This window comes from Zeus faber (genome assembly GCF_960531495.2).
Source record: "Zeus faber genome assembly, chromosome: 8".
Taxonomy (NCBI): domain Eukaryota; kingdom Metazoa; phylum Chordata; class Actinopteri; order Zeiformes; family Zeidae; genus Zeus; species Zeus faber.
In genome coordinates this window covers 30,833,145-30,848,663 of record NC_137195.1, presented here as the reverse complement: position 1 = coordinate 30,848,663, position 15,519 = coordinate 30,833,145, and the positions used below count along the sequence as shown (strand labels likewise).

The 15,519-nt window shown below is 46.1% G+C and overlaps 1 protein-coding gene across 3 annotated transcripts in view; it reads right to left on the bottom strand.

Annotated features, from left to right (window-relative positions):
• phf20l1 (PHD finger protein 20 like 1) overlaps window positions 1-15,519 on the bottom strand; it is a 108,655-nt gene that overhangs the window by 21,569 nt on the left and 71,567 nt on the right. For all 3 annotated transcript variants that reach the window (XM_080005035.1, XM_080005037.1, XM_080005036.1), the window contains exons 12-13: window positions 4,595-4,681; window positions 119-271 (exon numbers count right to left, since the gene is read on the bottom strand). In XM_080005035.1, the coding sequence (XP_079861161.1) occupies window positions 119-271; window positions 4,595-4,681 (240 nt within the window). The remainder of the gene's footprint in view (window positions 1-118; window positions 272-4,594; window positions 4,682-15,519) is intronic.

Below are 15,519 nucleotides of genomic sequence, written 5' to 3'. Positions count from 1 at the left end.
ACTAAGTCATCTATTCAATTAGATATAGCTGGATACCTGAGAAGACCTCAAAAACTGGTGGAATATATGTACCGGTAAAAAACAAGGTATTAAGATGAGATGCGTTGTGTGGACTTACTCTCCCCTGTGAGGTCTACTTGTAGAATGGCCAGTGGATACAGGAGGTGCTTGGATGAAGAGGAAGGAAGGAAAGAGTAGATGTTGCCATGCTGGTGATGAACTGATGTACGCTCCAGAAAAGTCAGCGGAAGGTCATCATAGCTATGGTAACCTGAACAGAGTTGAATTACATAATATTCATTATGTGATTTTTATATCGATTTTCGCACAAAATATACATCCAAAAGTCATCAAAAATGCAGCTGAACATGGCACTTTTCCTTCACCCTTACAGTCACAGCCAAGAATATTGGTTGACTCCTTACAAATATCCACCACCTCGTCATGTAAATTGTTCAAAATGTCTTTTGGTATCCACACATGCAAAAAAGCACAATAAAATGCAAAAAATAAAAAAATTTGATCTTTGTTTATTCCACACAGAAATCTATAAAATGGCTTGGTTTCTGATGGACGTGCATCGTGCCCATGCGCAGGTCGAGTCTCCTCACCAAGTCACTTGTGACCACCTGGATGACGTAGGCCATAGGCCTACACATATGTATGAAAGGCACGTGCACCCAGTAAATGGCCCTCACGATCCTCTCGTGAACTTAGAGGGTCATATCTTGGGTCAACAACAACTCTGAGTAGCTCGGTTTATGTTCCTTTTTAGCTTGCTGTCCCGTCATTCAAATTGGACGCTTGCGTGGTGAACATGTACTGTGTGTGTTGGCCAACATGCATGTTTAGCCTACTGACTGAGACTCGGCTACAGCACTAGCACTCATTGAAGTGAATTACAATTATAGATATATATATACAATATATAAAATATTTTTTTGTGTAGTTTCAGCTGGCATTTCGTACCTGTGTATTTTGACCAAGAATTGCATGCTTGGTACACAAAATGTGTGCAGGTTGCCAGGTCTGCAACATCTGACCTCTGGTGGTAGGGTAAAAAAATCAATATACAGCATAGTATCACAATATTTTTTTTTGATGTATCAATAAATTTGTTCTAACATTGGAAAAAAAACCGGTTGGTTTTATCTCAATATTCACAAGACGACTGGTGAAAATGAGTAGAAAAAGGGAAATGCTGTTGAGCTCATCTCATACGGAGTATTTAAACAATGGTGCCGTTGGATGTAAACATAATAGGTATCAGATGTGACGTCTGTGTACTGACCACATTGACGCTTGCGCAAGTTAACGTCAGCGTTTTCAAGAAAACCAAAATGGAGAAAAAATATGCGTTTTAAACTTTTTACTGCAGTCAGGTGAGAAAGAAATGAATAATGCAGTATCGTATCGCAATTCTTGGTGTATTGCAAAGAATAAAGTATCACAATGTTACCGTATTGGGACCCAAGGATCGCGATAGTATTGTATTGTGAGATCCCTGGCGATTCCCACCTCGAATTGGCTCAAGGAAGAGTATCCTGAAAAATATTTGTGTTTCCACTTCGACAGCGGTTGCCCACGTGACATTACGTTTGAAATTTCAAGTTGAAATATTTTAATGAGTATGTGAGGCCTGTTCTAATCCTGCCGTGACTTTTCCTAAATATGTATTCTGCAAATGCTTGCGTTGTTAGAATTTAAATAGTGCTCTAAATATAGTAATCTATAGCTATAGTCCCTTACAATCTTGGCAAGAAGATCCTGGGTGCATGTGCCTATCATACAGGTGTATGGTCTCCATCACAAGTGACTTTGTTGGTATAGATACTTTGCATGCGTACAATGGGTGCTAAAGCATCGCCTGGTAGTCATCCGGAATTCAAAGAACCTCTGTTAAGCCCTTTTCACACATGCAGTCTATCCCTGGAATATTACGGAACATTTCCTGTATGGGGTCATGTGTGAATGGGATCAGGGACTGATATTCCGGGAAATCTGTTCCGGCAATTTTCCACCTCACGACCTTGAATAATTTCCAGGAAAATGCAGATTCGGCTGTGAATGGAAGTGTGTGGGAATGGAAGCCGGAACAAGCCTGTAAAGTAGGGGTCGAGCCAAATCCGGAAAAATTGAATTATGGAAAAAGAAAAAAAACTATGCTCTAGAGAACATTCTGTCAGTGATGGTTGAGTTTATTTCACACTTTCATCGCCAAATCTGTGGAATTACTGGACATTCTGGCCAATGGCGCAGTCTCCCTTGTAGACAGTGAAACACCAGAGGAGAGGGAGATGCACCAGTGCGCTCGGGTATCTCCACTGAAGCGGACTTGGTACACCGTTACCGGGAATATTTCTCTTAAATGTGTGTTCACTGTGCAAAAAACTGGATGAACTTAAATGTCAATTTCTTTTAATTTGTTTTGTAATATTCAAATTCTATTTAAATGTCTTTCCTGCAGCCCTAGTGCCAGGTGGGAGGGTGCAGTATGCGTTGAGGGATGCGGCCCAGCGGATCCCTCCACGGGCCACTCCCAACTCCAAACCAAATATCATGAAAGTCGGTTTGCAGTTGGGCGAGCTGTACTCGACATCCCCTAGCACACACTGCATTTGTTTACCAGCGGATCCACCACCTAATATGACCGAACAGGTCAAAAAAGCAAGGGAGAATCGCAAACCTGATTGTGATTTAGAAGTTTGAAATCTAACGCTTATTTCGATCGATTTTCGATTTTAATCGGAAGTGTGACACTTAGTTAGGGTAATTGCGTCTCGGGATGGGGGCTCTGTCCCTGTCTGTCTCAAACAGATTGTCCAGATGATCGCATCTACGCTAGAACGAACTGTCCCTTGCCCCATCTATTCCAGTATTGTCATGGCATGTGTGAAAAGGCGCAAGACGGAAATGTCCTGAAATGTAGCTGCATGTGTGAATAGTGAAAATCGCAGTGTCGGAAAAGTTATCCCAGTCATTTACTGGGAACTATGTGTGAAACATAAGCTACATTCAGGAATTTCCGTCTTGCACCTTATCACACATGCAATGATTTTACCGGAATAGATGGGGCAAGGGACAGCAGAAAACACCTAGTGCAGTCCGCACCCCCGCGCCAGAGAGCGACAGACGAAGCAGCAGCGTGCATGGAGTGGCACACGGACAAAACTCATTCACTTACGCGCACAAAGAGGATATATGTCAAAGTAGCAAGGAAATAAAAATAAATATGCCCATGACATGAATCCCGAAATAAATAAACGAGGCAATAAATATATAAATAAATGTAAAAAAATATATATATAAATGTGTAAATATACGCCTAACGGACTGGGTGGTGTTGTACCCATGCCCCCACACTCCCTGGCCGAGGTCTTTCATTCCGATTCATTGGATCTTTCATCACTTTCATTGCTCCTCGAGGTTTCGTGAGACCCTCTGAATCTTATGTTAAGTCGCCATTTTCAAGCATGCAAAGTGAGAAAGCGAAACTCATGCAGGTGCACACTGCTCCCTCTCCCATTTGGAAAACAGTGCTGTTCGTTTTTTTTTTATGTTTTAAATAGCCCAAAAAATAAAAAGATACAATTTTTGATATTACTGTTGACACAAAGAAAGTCCGCCGTTTAGGCGTCACATTTAAACATCTCCAGTTATCCCCATTACAGTCCATTTATGCATCCCCAGTAGCATAAATGGACTGTAAATTCCAATCAAAAAAGACCGTAATTATTGTTTTTTTGCTTGATGCAGCTGGTCTTGAAAATGCAAATGCAGCAGAATCGCTGTCTTGTAGGAATGAGATTGCCTAGAGGTGCTCTAAATCAATTCAACCCTATCAGACCAAATCCTTCATGGAGAATGTCCTGTGGATGGATTAGGCTAAATTTTAGCTTTTTGGCAAATCACATCAAGTCTATGTTTATAGAAAAAAATGAAGCCTTCAAAGACAAGAACACTTTCCTAATAGTCAAACATGGAAGAGGTTCAGCAATGTTTTGGGGTTGCTTTGCTGCCTCTGTAACTGGGTGCCTTAAATCTGTGCATGGCATCATGAAATCAGGAGATTACCAAGGTATTTTCAAGTGCAATGTTAAATCCTACGTGAGAAAGCTTGTGGTTCTTTCCCGCGTGGCTGGTTCATATCAAAACACTGGACTATTTGATTTGACCTTTAATCCCATTGAACCTGTGGAGAGATCTGAAAACAGTAGTCAGAAACAGATATCGTCAAGAGAGAATCTGAACTGTTTGCAACTGCCAAACTGCCAGTAGAGAGGTGTAGAAATCTCATTATGGCTATAGGAGGTGCTTGACTGTAGTTATTTTCTTCAAATGCCGTGTTAACAAATATTAAATCTGGGGTGTCAATACTTTTGTCAATGCCATTGCTGTTAATTTGATGATTCAAAAGGATATGTTAAGTACTGAATCAAAAACAAAGTTTCTGAAATAAGGAATTGTGGAGACCAAATACTTTTTTAAGAGAAATGTAAATAAATAAATATACAAGGGTACCAATATTTTCTGCCATACTGAATACATCTCTCCACTACAGACCTATCTCTCTTCCTGTATAAAATGTACTCACAATGCTGTTTAGATTTCTTTTTCTTCTTCTTCTTCTGTTTGACCATTAAGAGGCTGTTATTTCTCCACCCTCTTTTGTCCCTCCTTCCTGCACATAGACAGCCTCAATAAGTCATTTTCAGAGAGGTAGACTGACAGAGAGCTGAGTAGACAGATAGGATAACAAGCAGACAGAAATAAAGGTTGGTGAATAGGATATCATGATTGATGGACATTGTACAAGGGGTGGACAAAATATCAAACACCTGGGAGAAAATAGTGATATAAAGGACCAGCGTTTAGCTCCAGAACAGTTGAAATCCTTCTTGGAATGCTGTCATACAAATCCTAAACTGTGTTTAGTGGGATATTGCCCTGTTTGTCAAAAACCAAAAATCTGCCGAAAAGCCTCCAGTTCTTTGAGGGATGGAGGTGCAAATCTCTCTTTTGCATTCTTTGTTAAGCTAAGAACGTAATCTTACTGAGACTGGGTCACAACTGGGTCAATTCAATTTCTTATCAGTTCGTATCCGTATCAGTACTTGTCTGTGAGCTTTCAGCACCGAGCCTCTTGGATGTCATTTATCCATGTTTGGCATATGCTGTCATGAATTTTGAGATGGTTTCCCTTGACATATGAAATATGTCTTGCAGTTTTTGTGACCTGATGCACCTGCAATTTCAGCATTATTTATTTGGCCTCTTTGGAAATCTGTCGGCTCAAATTGCTTTGAAAAGGTCGCCATTTCTGCTACATTTGATTAGATTCTTTATTGTCGTATCTCAGCATACATTGAGAATTAAATTTGTCCTCTGTCCACCCTAGGAGGGCAGTGGAGCGCCCGGTTTAACCCACTAACATACACGTCTTGATGGTGGGAGGAAACTGGAGAACCTAGAGGAAACCCACGCAAAGACAGGGAGAATTCCACACAGAAAGGACTTGGGATGGCCATTCCAACCCAGGACCTTCTTACTGTGAGGCAACAGTGCTAACCACTGAGACGCAGTGCCGTCTGTAATTAAGCTTTATTTTGTCGACCCCATGTAAATGCAAATAACAAAATGACATCATTTACACTGCGGGTCATTTTGACATTAGCGTTGTAGAATGTGAAATGGCTTGGGTAATTAATCAGCAGAGGCAAGATTTTCGCAACAGAGCAGCAATATCTTAAACATTTTAATTTCAACTCACAGTGATGCAAACTCATGAACGCACAGTTGCTACTTACTAGCTACTAGGCGTAGTCTGGTTAGAATGCTATGTGATACCTCCAAGATTCATTCCCTAACCTTAACCACAATGAACCCATACCTACATTAAACAACCACTAACCTAATACCCAAATGTTACAATTTCTGGCTTCCTAGCTAAACTTAAGTATTTTTAACCTAAAACTAAAATATATAGCTATTTCTGGATGAAATGTAATTCAAATTGAAGCTAGGATTGATAGAAACATTTTCCAAGTTGGGGAATATCCAGATTATGTTGCCAATTGTTAAACATGAACCACCATGTTTGACAAGTGTCAAGAGACAGGCAGATACATTGCGTTATAAGCAACCACCTGGCGGAAATTAATTCGTCCAATAATTGCTCTGCATGATCGTATTATGGCCAAGGACTATGAGCTGATTTTACAAGACCAACTGCAGTGTTCAAGCAGTGTTTGCTCATGATGTTCCCATATTCCAGGACGATAATAATACACAATACATACGTATGGCTTCTGGTAAGGCAGAATAGTGATGAATATGTCAAGACAGTTGCTTCCCAGCATTTGTTTAGATGATTTTAATTTACACAGTTATTTATAGTTCACTTTTGTCAGTGTTATTACAACTAGGGCCCGACCGATGTTGATATTTTGTCACAGATTTAAACAGAGTTGAAGGGGCAAAAAAATTCAGAGAACTGATACTATTTTAATATATATATTCAGATTTTTGCAGAAAAAATGGAAACCACTGCTTTATTGAACATGTGTTAATATTTTTTAATGTATACCAAAATAAATACTTTAATTAAAAAAAAATATATTATCATAAAAAAGCACTGGCACTCTATCCATTGTTCTTTATGGCATAGTATGCAAACATTTAACAAATCTTAAATTAAAATAGTATTTTATTTGGAAAAAGTGTTTTTAAAATGTTATTAAATCCCTCATCTAAATTTCTTACAATTGTGTTTTTGTCTGTCTTTTTAAAAACAATTCCAGGACAGATCCGGTAGGGGGGACAGGGTGGGTAGTGACAGGCCTGTCGCTTTAAGATATTGCATTGCACGTAATATAGGAGCCCTGTTCACGAATGGCTAGAGGAGGATCACGGAGAGAGACAAAAATAAAACGGACACCTTTTCAGACCTGTTCCTTTTGAGCTGCAAGCAACTCCAGGTGTGAGGACACAAACACAGAATATGTTTTCGGGTGAGTAAGGAATGTCAACATTTTTATTTTAGGATATAATAATTATTGCCTGCTTAGCTCCTATCTAATTTTAATGGCCTTGATGGTTTTGAAATTCAACTGGCAGTTTAACATTTGCCTAGGTTTTGTTATTATTTCTGTTACTGCATATAAGAAATATGACTTTCATGCACCGGGAGGACCATCTGGGAAGGAGATGCCTCCCTTTGGAGGTGTACCAGGCATGGCCAACTGGGAGCAGACCCCGGGGCTGACCCAGGAGCCACTGGAAGGATTATATCTCCCAGCTGGCATGGGAATGCCTCGCAATCCCCCAGGAAACGCTGGAGGAAGTTGCTCTCGGAAAAGGCGTCTGGGCCACACTGTTAAGCCTGCTGCTTTTTTGTATTTTATATTGTGAAATACTGTATACTTTTGCATATTTACTATTTTTGCTATGCTTATTACACATAGTTAAAGTTCGGCAATATAATTTTCCAGATCAGTGATCCATGCGTATGATCGGTCCGAGGCAGTTCCACATTTTCTTTATAGTAAGAACAAATTCAAGAAAGAACATATTGGTGGATCCTGAATTTTTGCTAAAATTATGCGTACTATGGCAAACCAGGGGACAGAGACGAGCCAATCCAACTCCAGAGGTGGGCCCCCAGTTCGGGTTGGGGGTAGTGTACTATCCAGAGCAGGTTTTGCAGCCAATCGGCAGATGGAAGCGGTTACATCTGCTTTCAGTCAGGCCATATTGGGGCGGTCAAGATCCACTAAGAAACAAATACCATGTGTACTGAGAGATGCAGACCTCTCTACAAAATTTACTAGAATTATTCTGAATCGATTTTCATGAAATTTGGTTCAGAATTAAGCGAGTATATTTGATGGAATACAAAACATTTCGATGCTGGGTGCCCCCAGATGTTAATTAGGGTTAGATTAGCCTACCGCAGTTATCCACCACTTAAGTGGCGGGGATGTTTCAATAGACACATTCCACCAGCCAAACAAAGGTAACTTTCTAAAAGAGGTGGCGCTCATAGCCAAGTTTAACCCAGTATTAAAAGAGCATGTTGGGAATGTGGAAAGGGGAGCAAACTGCACTTCATACATGGGGAAAATAGTGCAGCATGAATTGATAGACTGCATCAGTGGCAAGATCAGGGAGCACATGATTGAAGAAATTAATAATAATTTAAATAATATTCAATAATTTTAGACTGTACCCCTGATCACTGTTACACTGATAAAATAACATTTTATGGGGTTCGTTGTGGAAGAGGAGTCAACAGACGAAAGATTGTCGTCCCTCATCTTGAAAAAATCTTGAAGAGCTTAATATCCCCTTTGAAGACTGCAGAGGGCAGTCATATAATGGCAGATAATGGTGCCAACATGAGAGGCAAGAAGAATGGAGTCCAAGCCAGGCTCTTTGAAATTAACCCAAAGGCTTTGTCTGTGTCATGTGGTGTGTCACCTTAAATCTGGTAATGGTAATGCAGCTGAAAGCTCCCAAGATGCCACTGGCTACTTTGGATACCGACAAAAGCTTTTCAAGTTGTTTTCAGCTTCCACCAAGTGATGGCACATATTAAAATGGCATGTAAGCAACACACTTAAATCATGGTCAGAAACCAAGAGGGAGAGCCGCATCAACAGGCCACTGTCCCAACTATAAAAATCCAAGCACAGACTTTGGCTGAGGAGGTTGGATCATACAGTTTTTTCATTTGTGTAGTATATGTCATACAGTGGTACCTCGACTTACGACTGCATCTACTATTCCAAGACACGAGTAGCGATAGTCGCGAAAATTTGTATTGACTTGTGACCGACTGCTCCAAGATTTTTCATATTTACTGTGTTTGTGCTGTGTATTTTGTGTATTTTCACCCTTCATGATTGCATAATTCATATGAGAAAAATTGCTTCGACATACGACTGTTTTAACATACGACCGTTCTTATAGAACAAATTACAGTCGTAAGTCGAGGTACCACTGTACTACACAAATGAAAAATTGGTATGATCCAACCTCCTCTCCATTAAGCATGTCGGGTGTTGCAGGTGTCTATGTGTGGGACTTCCTGCCCACAGGTAAGGGTTTAGGGAGGGAGACGGAGTCTCTCTGGCCGTGGCGTGCCAACATGGCGAGAGTTTTTATTGTCCCTTTGAACAATAATGTATGCTTGCCGCAATTATAAATAACAAAACAATGATTATTATAATATAGAGCTGGATAATAATCATCTCGGGTGCATGAGGAATGGCGTTCCGCTGCTGACGAGCCCGTGCGCCGATCCCCTCTGTAAAACAAACATTAAGTATACTCCCTTCCTTGAGATTCAAGGCAGCTTGGTGGCCGCGGGAAAGGGAACCGTGGTGTTGTCCACCACCGGTGCTTGACCACGCCCCTTTGTCCGCCACAGACCCTACCGCATTAGGCCGGGGAGCCCTCCGGCCAACAGTCAACGGGAGAGAAAGTCAGCCACGACCATCTGCGCTGCCGGCCTGTGGATCACCCGGAAGTTAAAGGGCTGGAGAGCCAGGTACCACTGGGTGATCCGAGCGTGACCGTCTCTCCATCTTTTTAAGAGGTTTAGGTGATAAATCTGTGTTGACCCCTGCCTGTCAGACCGTTTGACCTCATAATCAACCTCGCTAACCCGCCGTGTTACCACAAAAGGCCCTTGCCACTTCGCAAGCAATTTAGAGCTGGACATTGGGAGCAACATCTTGTCTCCTGGTGCAAATTGTCTGAGTCGAGCCCTCCGGTCGTATAAGAGGTGCATCTGAGACATTTCTGAGCCCGGAGCAAATTCTCCCGTGATAACGGCCAAATCAACGCGTGTAAACTTGCTCTCAGGTCCATAACATACTGTATTTCATTCTTACTGGTGCTAGGACCTTCCTCCCAGTTTTCATAAATTAGGTCTAGCACCCCGGGGTCTCCTGCCAAAGAGGAGTTCAAAGGGAGAAAATCCTGTGGACGCCTTAGGAACCTCCTGCACCGCAAACAACAAACAACCACGTGTCCCAATTATGGCTATTGTCGTGAACGAACTTCCGAATCATGTTCTTTAGCGTTTTATTGAACCGCTCCACCAGGCCGTCGTTCTGGGGATGGTAAACGCTGGTCCAAATTGAGCGGACGCCCAGTAACTCCTAAAGTTCCCAAAGTGTACATGACATGAAGGTAGTGCTCTGGTCGGTCAGGATTTCATTCGGAATCCCGACTTGGGAGAAGACCTGAAACAGCGCTTGCGCCACACTTTTGTCCGTAATACTGCGCAGAGGCACTGCTTTTGGGTACCAGATTTCATAATCCACTAAGACGAATACAAAATGATACCCACGGGCACTGCAGTCTAACGGCCCGATGAGGTCCATACCGAGGCTTTCGAACAGGACCTCGACCAGGGCAAGGGATCTCAATGGCGCCATCAATTTTAACTACCCACTCAAAGGCCCTGCGTAGGGTGTCGTCTCGCGACTGCTCCAGCAGAAAATCGTCAATAGGGAATGTTAAAGGGACCAGGGGAGACCCTACTTGGGATCTTGCCGCCCCTGCACCCGTCGTGCAGGCCGATGACTCCTCCACATCACCGTGCACCAAGCAACACTCACATTTCCCTACCGGCCCTGAATGCACTTCCCCAGCCTTTCTCATCAACGCGTCAAACCCTGGCCAATTCGTGCCCAGAATCAGAGAGTGCGACAGGCGGGAACTAACCGTAGGCTGTACCATATGCTTTTTTCCCTTGTAATGAATTTCAAGCCAGACCATTGGATACATGTGAATATCCCCATGCACACAACAATCCTCTACCTGAGACGCCTCCACCAAAGCCCCCGGTCGAACCAGGCGTTGCTGGACCATCTTCTGCGAGCCTGATGTCTACCCCCTTGTAGCCTTACCGGTACATGGTAGGCTCCTTTCAGAATGGAGGAGGGGTCCAGCGGGCTGGCCGCCCCAGACCACCTGGCCGAGTTCCATCCGAGGACAGTTGTGGCGGTTGTGGCCGGGCCGCATGCAGTGTCCGCACCCCTGCCCAGACGTCTGGGCAGGGACCACAGAACCTGGCGAATCCCGCGTAGGTCCTGGGGTCGGACGTAGCGCGCCCCCCGGATATTGTCCTCCGGAGCATCAGGACAAGCTGGGGACCCGGCAAATCCTGCGTGGGTCCTGGGGTCGGACGTAGTGCTCCCCCTGACATTGTCCTCGGGGGCACCGGCGAATCCCGCGTGGGTCCTGGGGTCGGACGTAGTGCTCCCCCTGACATTGTCCTCGGGGGCACCGGCGAATCCCGCGTGGGTCCTGGGGTCGGACGTAGTGCTCCCCCTGACATTGTCCTCGGGGGCACCGGCGAATCCCGCGTGTGTCCTGGGGACGGATGTAGCGCCCCCCCGACATTGTCCTCCGGGGCACCGCGACAGGCTGGGGACCCGGCCAATCCCGCGTGGGTCCTGGGATCAGACGGGGGTCTGGTCCTCTGGCCGGCTCCCTGTCTGCGGAGGCAGGCTGTCACAGCGTGCTCCAGGGAGCTCCCGCTGGCGAGGACACGCCCCAGCCGGTAATGGAGGTAGTCCCGCTCCTCCTCCATGTCCGCGAGGCGTTTCCGCAGCCAGTGGATCGGCTCCGGGCTACCTTTCGCTCGTCGCCCTGCCCCACCCGGGTCCCTGTTCAGGTGCCACTTGTGGGAGTTCCAGCCCACAGGTAAGGGTTTAGGGAGGGAGACGGAGTCTTTCTGGAGTTTTTGTTGTCCCTTTAAACAAAAAGGTACGCTGGCCACAATTATTAATAACAAAACGATGATTATTTAAATATAGAGGTGGATAATAAGGAAAGTTCCCTTTCCTTATTATCCACCTCTATATTTAAATAATCATCTGTGCTGTCGTCCGCAGCCGATGCTTGACCACGCCCCTTTGCCCGCCACACTATGCAATTTGATGCAGCAGTTGGCCTTCTGAGGAAGACAGAGACCTACATGGAAAGCTACAGAGGAACAGGATTTGCCTTTGCCCAAACCTGTGCTAAAGGCATGTGTGGATATGAATGTGGACGCTGTCCTCAAGCAGAAGAGGCCGATGTCCACAAAGAAGCAATTCACTTATGAATCACCTGACGAGCCAATGAGCTCTGGAAAAACATTTTTCAACCGGGTTGTGGATGTTTGTATTACATCCTTGCAGGAATGTTTCCAGAACTTGGGTTTAGTGGAGGAAAACCTTGGTGTGTTATTATATTATATTAGATTATTTGAAAAATATAATATTTTAAGAGAAAATGTTTGTTCGAAAGCAAGTGTGGTTTGTGTTTTTGTTATCATTTTTAAATTAGAATGGATTACTCTATGTTTGTTTGTGCGTAAGAGGGATGGGTTGGTTGGGTGGGTTGAGGTGACGTGGCAGAATCAGAGGGCAGGTTGGGTGGAGTTTGGGTGGTGAGGCATGCAGTGTGCATGGGAGGGCGTCATGCATCTGTGCATGCCACCAGTGCACACGCTGCGGGGCCTAAAGGGAGGCACCTTCTACAGATCTCGCCTAGGGCTCCAAAAGGCTAGGGGCGGCCCTGGCTAAGCGCTCCCTATATTTTTGAGAAAAACATGAGAAATTATGATGTCAAGGGAAGCTCCGTCACTCTCTGTGGGTAGCGCACCAACAGACACCCACATGCAAGCAGCGAACAGGTGCACGCTCCCAGAAACATGAGCCGCAGCGGCAAGACTGGACAGCAGCAGAGAATGAAGATGTGGCCTGGAATATGGAGCCATCTGCATCATTAGACAGTGAGGAAAAACTGGCCCAGGGAGTCTCTGGGTCAACCAGCGCACCTGGGGGAGACCTGCAGGCCAGGATGAGGGACTACCTAACCGCTCAGCAGAGGAGAGAGGAATGGCCCTTGGCGAAGGTGTGTGTGACCTGAGAGTGTCTCTAAAGCCTGCTCACTAGATGCTTCAGCCTGCCCCAGTGCTACCAGCTGGGATTACTACCCCAACCACGATGACTGCATCCAGCCCCGGATTCTATCTGCCAACACCAGCATCTTCACATCTCACCCTACGTAAAGAGTCTGCAAGTCCAACTTCCTCTTAATTCAGAGTTGTTGGCCCCCAGACTGGCGCGGCCAGTGCCAGAGTTGAGGTGGCGAAAGGAGCTGAATAGTCCACCCTTCCAGATGGGTGAAAACTTACACAGAATACTATTTGTTGCGTTTTGAACACAGAGCGGTTTGGTCATTGCCAGAATCTGGCAATGGCCAGAAGATGAGTGGGCATGTCAAGCTCATTCCCCTGTTGTCAGCAAAGTCATTGGAGGCCTGCATATTGATGGATGAGGACAAGATCACCACAGAGACCTACCATTGACTGAAGGGTGTCTACCAACAATGGATTCGGCCGGAACAGCACACCAAGGATATCAGCGAGACCATTATCCTAGAGAAGCTACTCTGTGTTCTACCCTTTGAGGTGAGGACCTGGGTGAAGGAGCATGAGCCACCAAATGGAGGAGTATCTGCTAAGCTAGGCCTGGAGTACATCAATGCACTGCAAGGAGAAGCAGCTACACGTCCATCCAACACTGACCCAGGCAGATACCATCGCAAGACCAGCCCAATCCAGCAATCGTCTAGTAAGGACATTGTTTTTACTGCCAGCAGCCGGGCCACAAAGCTTGTGTGTGTCCAATGTGCAAAGCAAGGGTACTGTATGTTGTTTGTCTTGCAGTGAGGAGGCGTTGTGCAAGAGACCCTGCGGACCAGATCGCAACCCAAAGTGACTGATTAATTATTGAATACTTTATGTTTACGTTTTGGCCAGCGTTTGGCCTTTTTGTTTGAGTGTTTTATAATAAAACTCCAACCGTGTTGGCACCTCACTGCCACATAGTATCCGTCCATGCCATCTTCGAGATGACGCCGGAGGAGGCCGGGTGGAGCAGCGAGGAGAGAGCTCTGCGTCTGCTCCCCTTTCTGACGGGGGACGCGCAGCAAGTGGTGCATGGCTTACGGGCCGACTACCACGCCGTCAGGAGTCAGTTCTGGACTGCGTGGGGAAGACACTGCAGGGGCACTGCCTGCGGTCCCGGGGACTGGACTACGCCACCTCGGGCCGCCCCTTTGCTCACGCCCAACTCCTGCGGAACGTGGCCCGAGGTGGCTGCGACCGGAGGAACGGTCCCCAGACCAGATCATCGACCTGGTGGTGTTGGAGCAGTTCCTCCTCAATCTCTCTGCCAGGACCACTCAGTGGGTCCACTGCCACCGTCCCGCCAGCCTGGACACTAGCGGAGGACCACGTGGAGTTGTACAGCCACATGGCAGCATACCACGGGGAGCTGCGCGAGGTCCGTCCCCAGGACCAACTCGGGAGCCAGGACAGCTCACCGACCAGTTGGAGGGGGTGCTGTGTAACGCCCTCTTCCCCTTCTGCCCGGTCTCCCCTCCGGCAGCCCGCGGGAGGGGGACGCCTACCAGCTGGGTCCTGAGGCGCCGCAGGACGGCTTCTCTCGTTCCCGTACTGTCTCCTCCCTGTCCCCTGTTTACATCCAGGGCAGCACCACAGCGGGCCCACAGACAGCTGCTCAAAAGCCCAGGCTTTTGAGCCAAAGCGTGCTGGCGCCCAAGGGTGCTGGCGCTGCGGGTGACCCAATCACTTCTGGTGGGACTGCGGCAATAAGTAACCCTCCGGCTACTCCAACCGTGCTGTTGAGGCCCATTCTCATAGTTGAGGCGCCGTTCGAAAGACTACGTATGGTCCTCATCGGGCTATTAGTCCGCAGTGCCCAAAGGGTTTTTGCTGGTCCTAGTGGATTATGCAACCCAGTACCCTGAAGCAGTGCCCCTGCGCAGTATGACGGACAAAAGCGTGGCGCAGGCATTTCAGGTTTCAGGTCATCTCCGGAGTATGGAGTACGCATTCCGAAGGAAATCCTGACCGACCAGGGCACTTCCTTTATGTCACGTACATGGTGGGAACTTTACGGGCTGTTGGGCGTCCGCTCAATTCTGACCATCGTGTGCCATCCCCAGACCGACGGCCTGGTGGAGTGGTTCATTAAGACCCTAGAGAACATGGTTGGTTAGTTTGTTCATGATGCTAGCCGTAATGGGGACAACTGGTTGGACCCTGTTGTTTTCGGTGCAGGAGGTTCCCAACGCATCCACAGGATTTTCCCCCTTTGAACTCCTCTTCAGCAGGAGACCCCAGGGTGCTAGACCTTATTAAAGATAACTGGGAGGAAGGGCCTAGCACAAGTAAGAACGAGGTCCAGTATGTTATGGACCTGAGAGCAAAACTACACGCACTGGGGCTCCTGTCACAGGAGAATTTGCTCCAGGCTCAGGAACGTCAGCAGCACTTATACGACAGAGGGGCCCAACTCAGACAATTTGCACCGGTAGACAAAATGTTAGTGTTGCCCGCCTGCCCGAACATAAACGCAAAGTCATGCAGGCAGATTTAGAGGCCATGCTGGACCTGGGGCTGATGGGAGTCTACAAGTGACTGGTAGG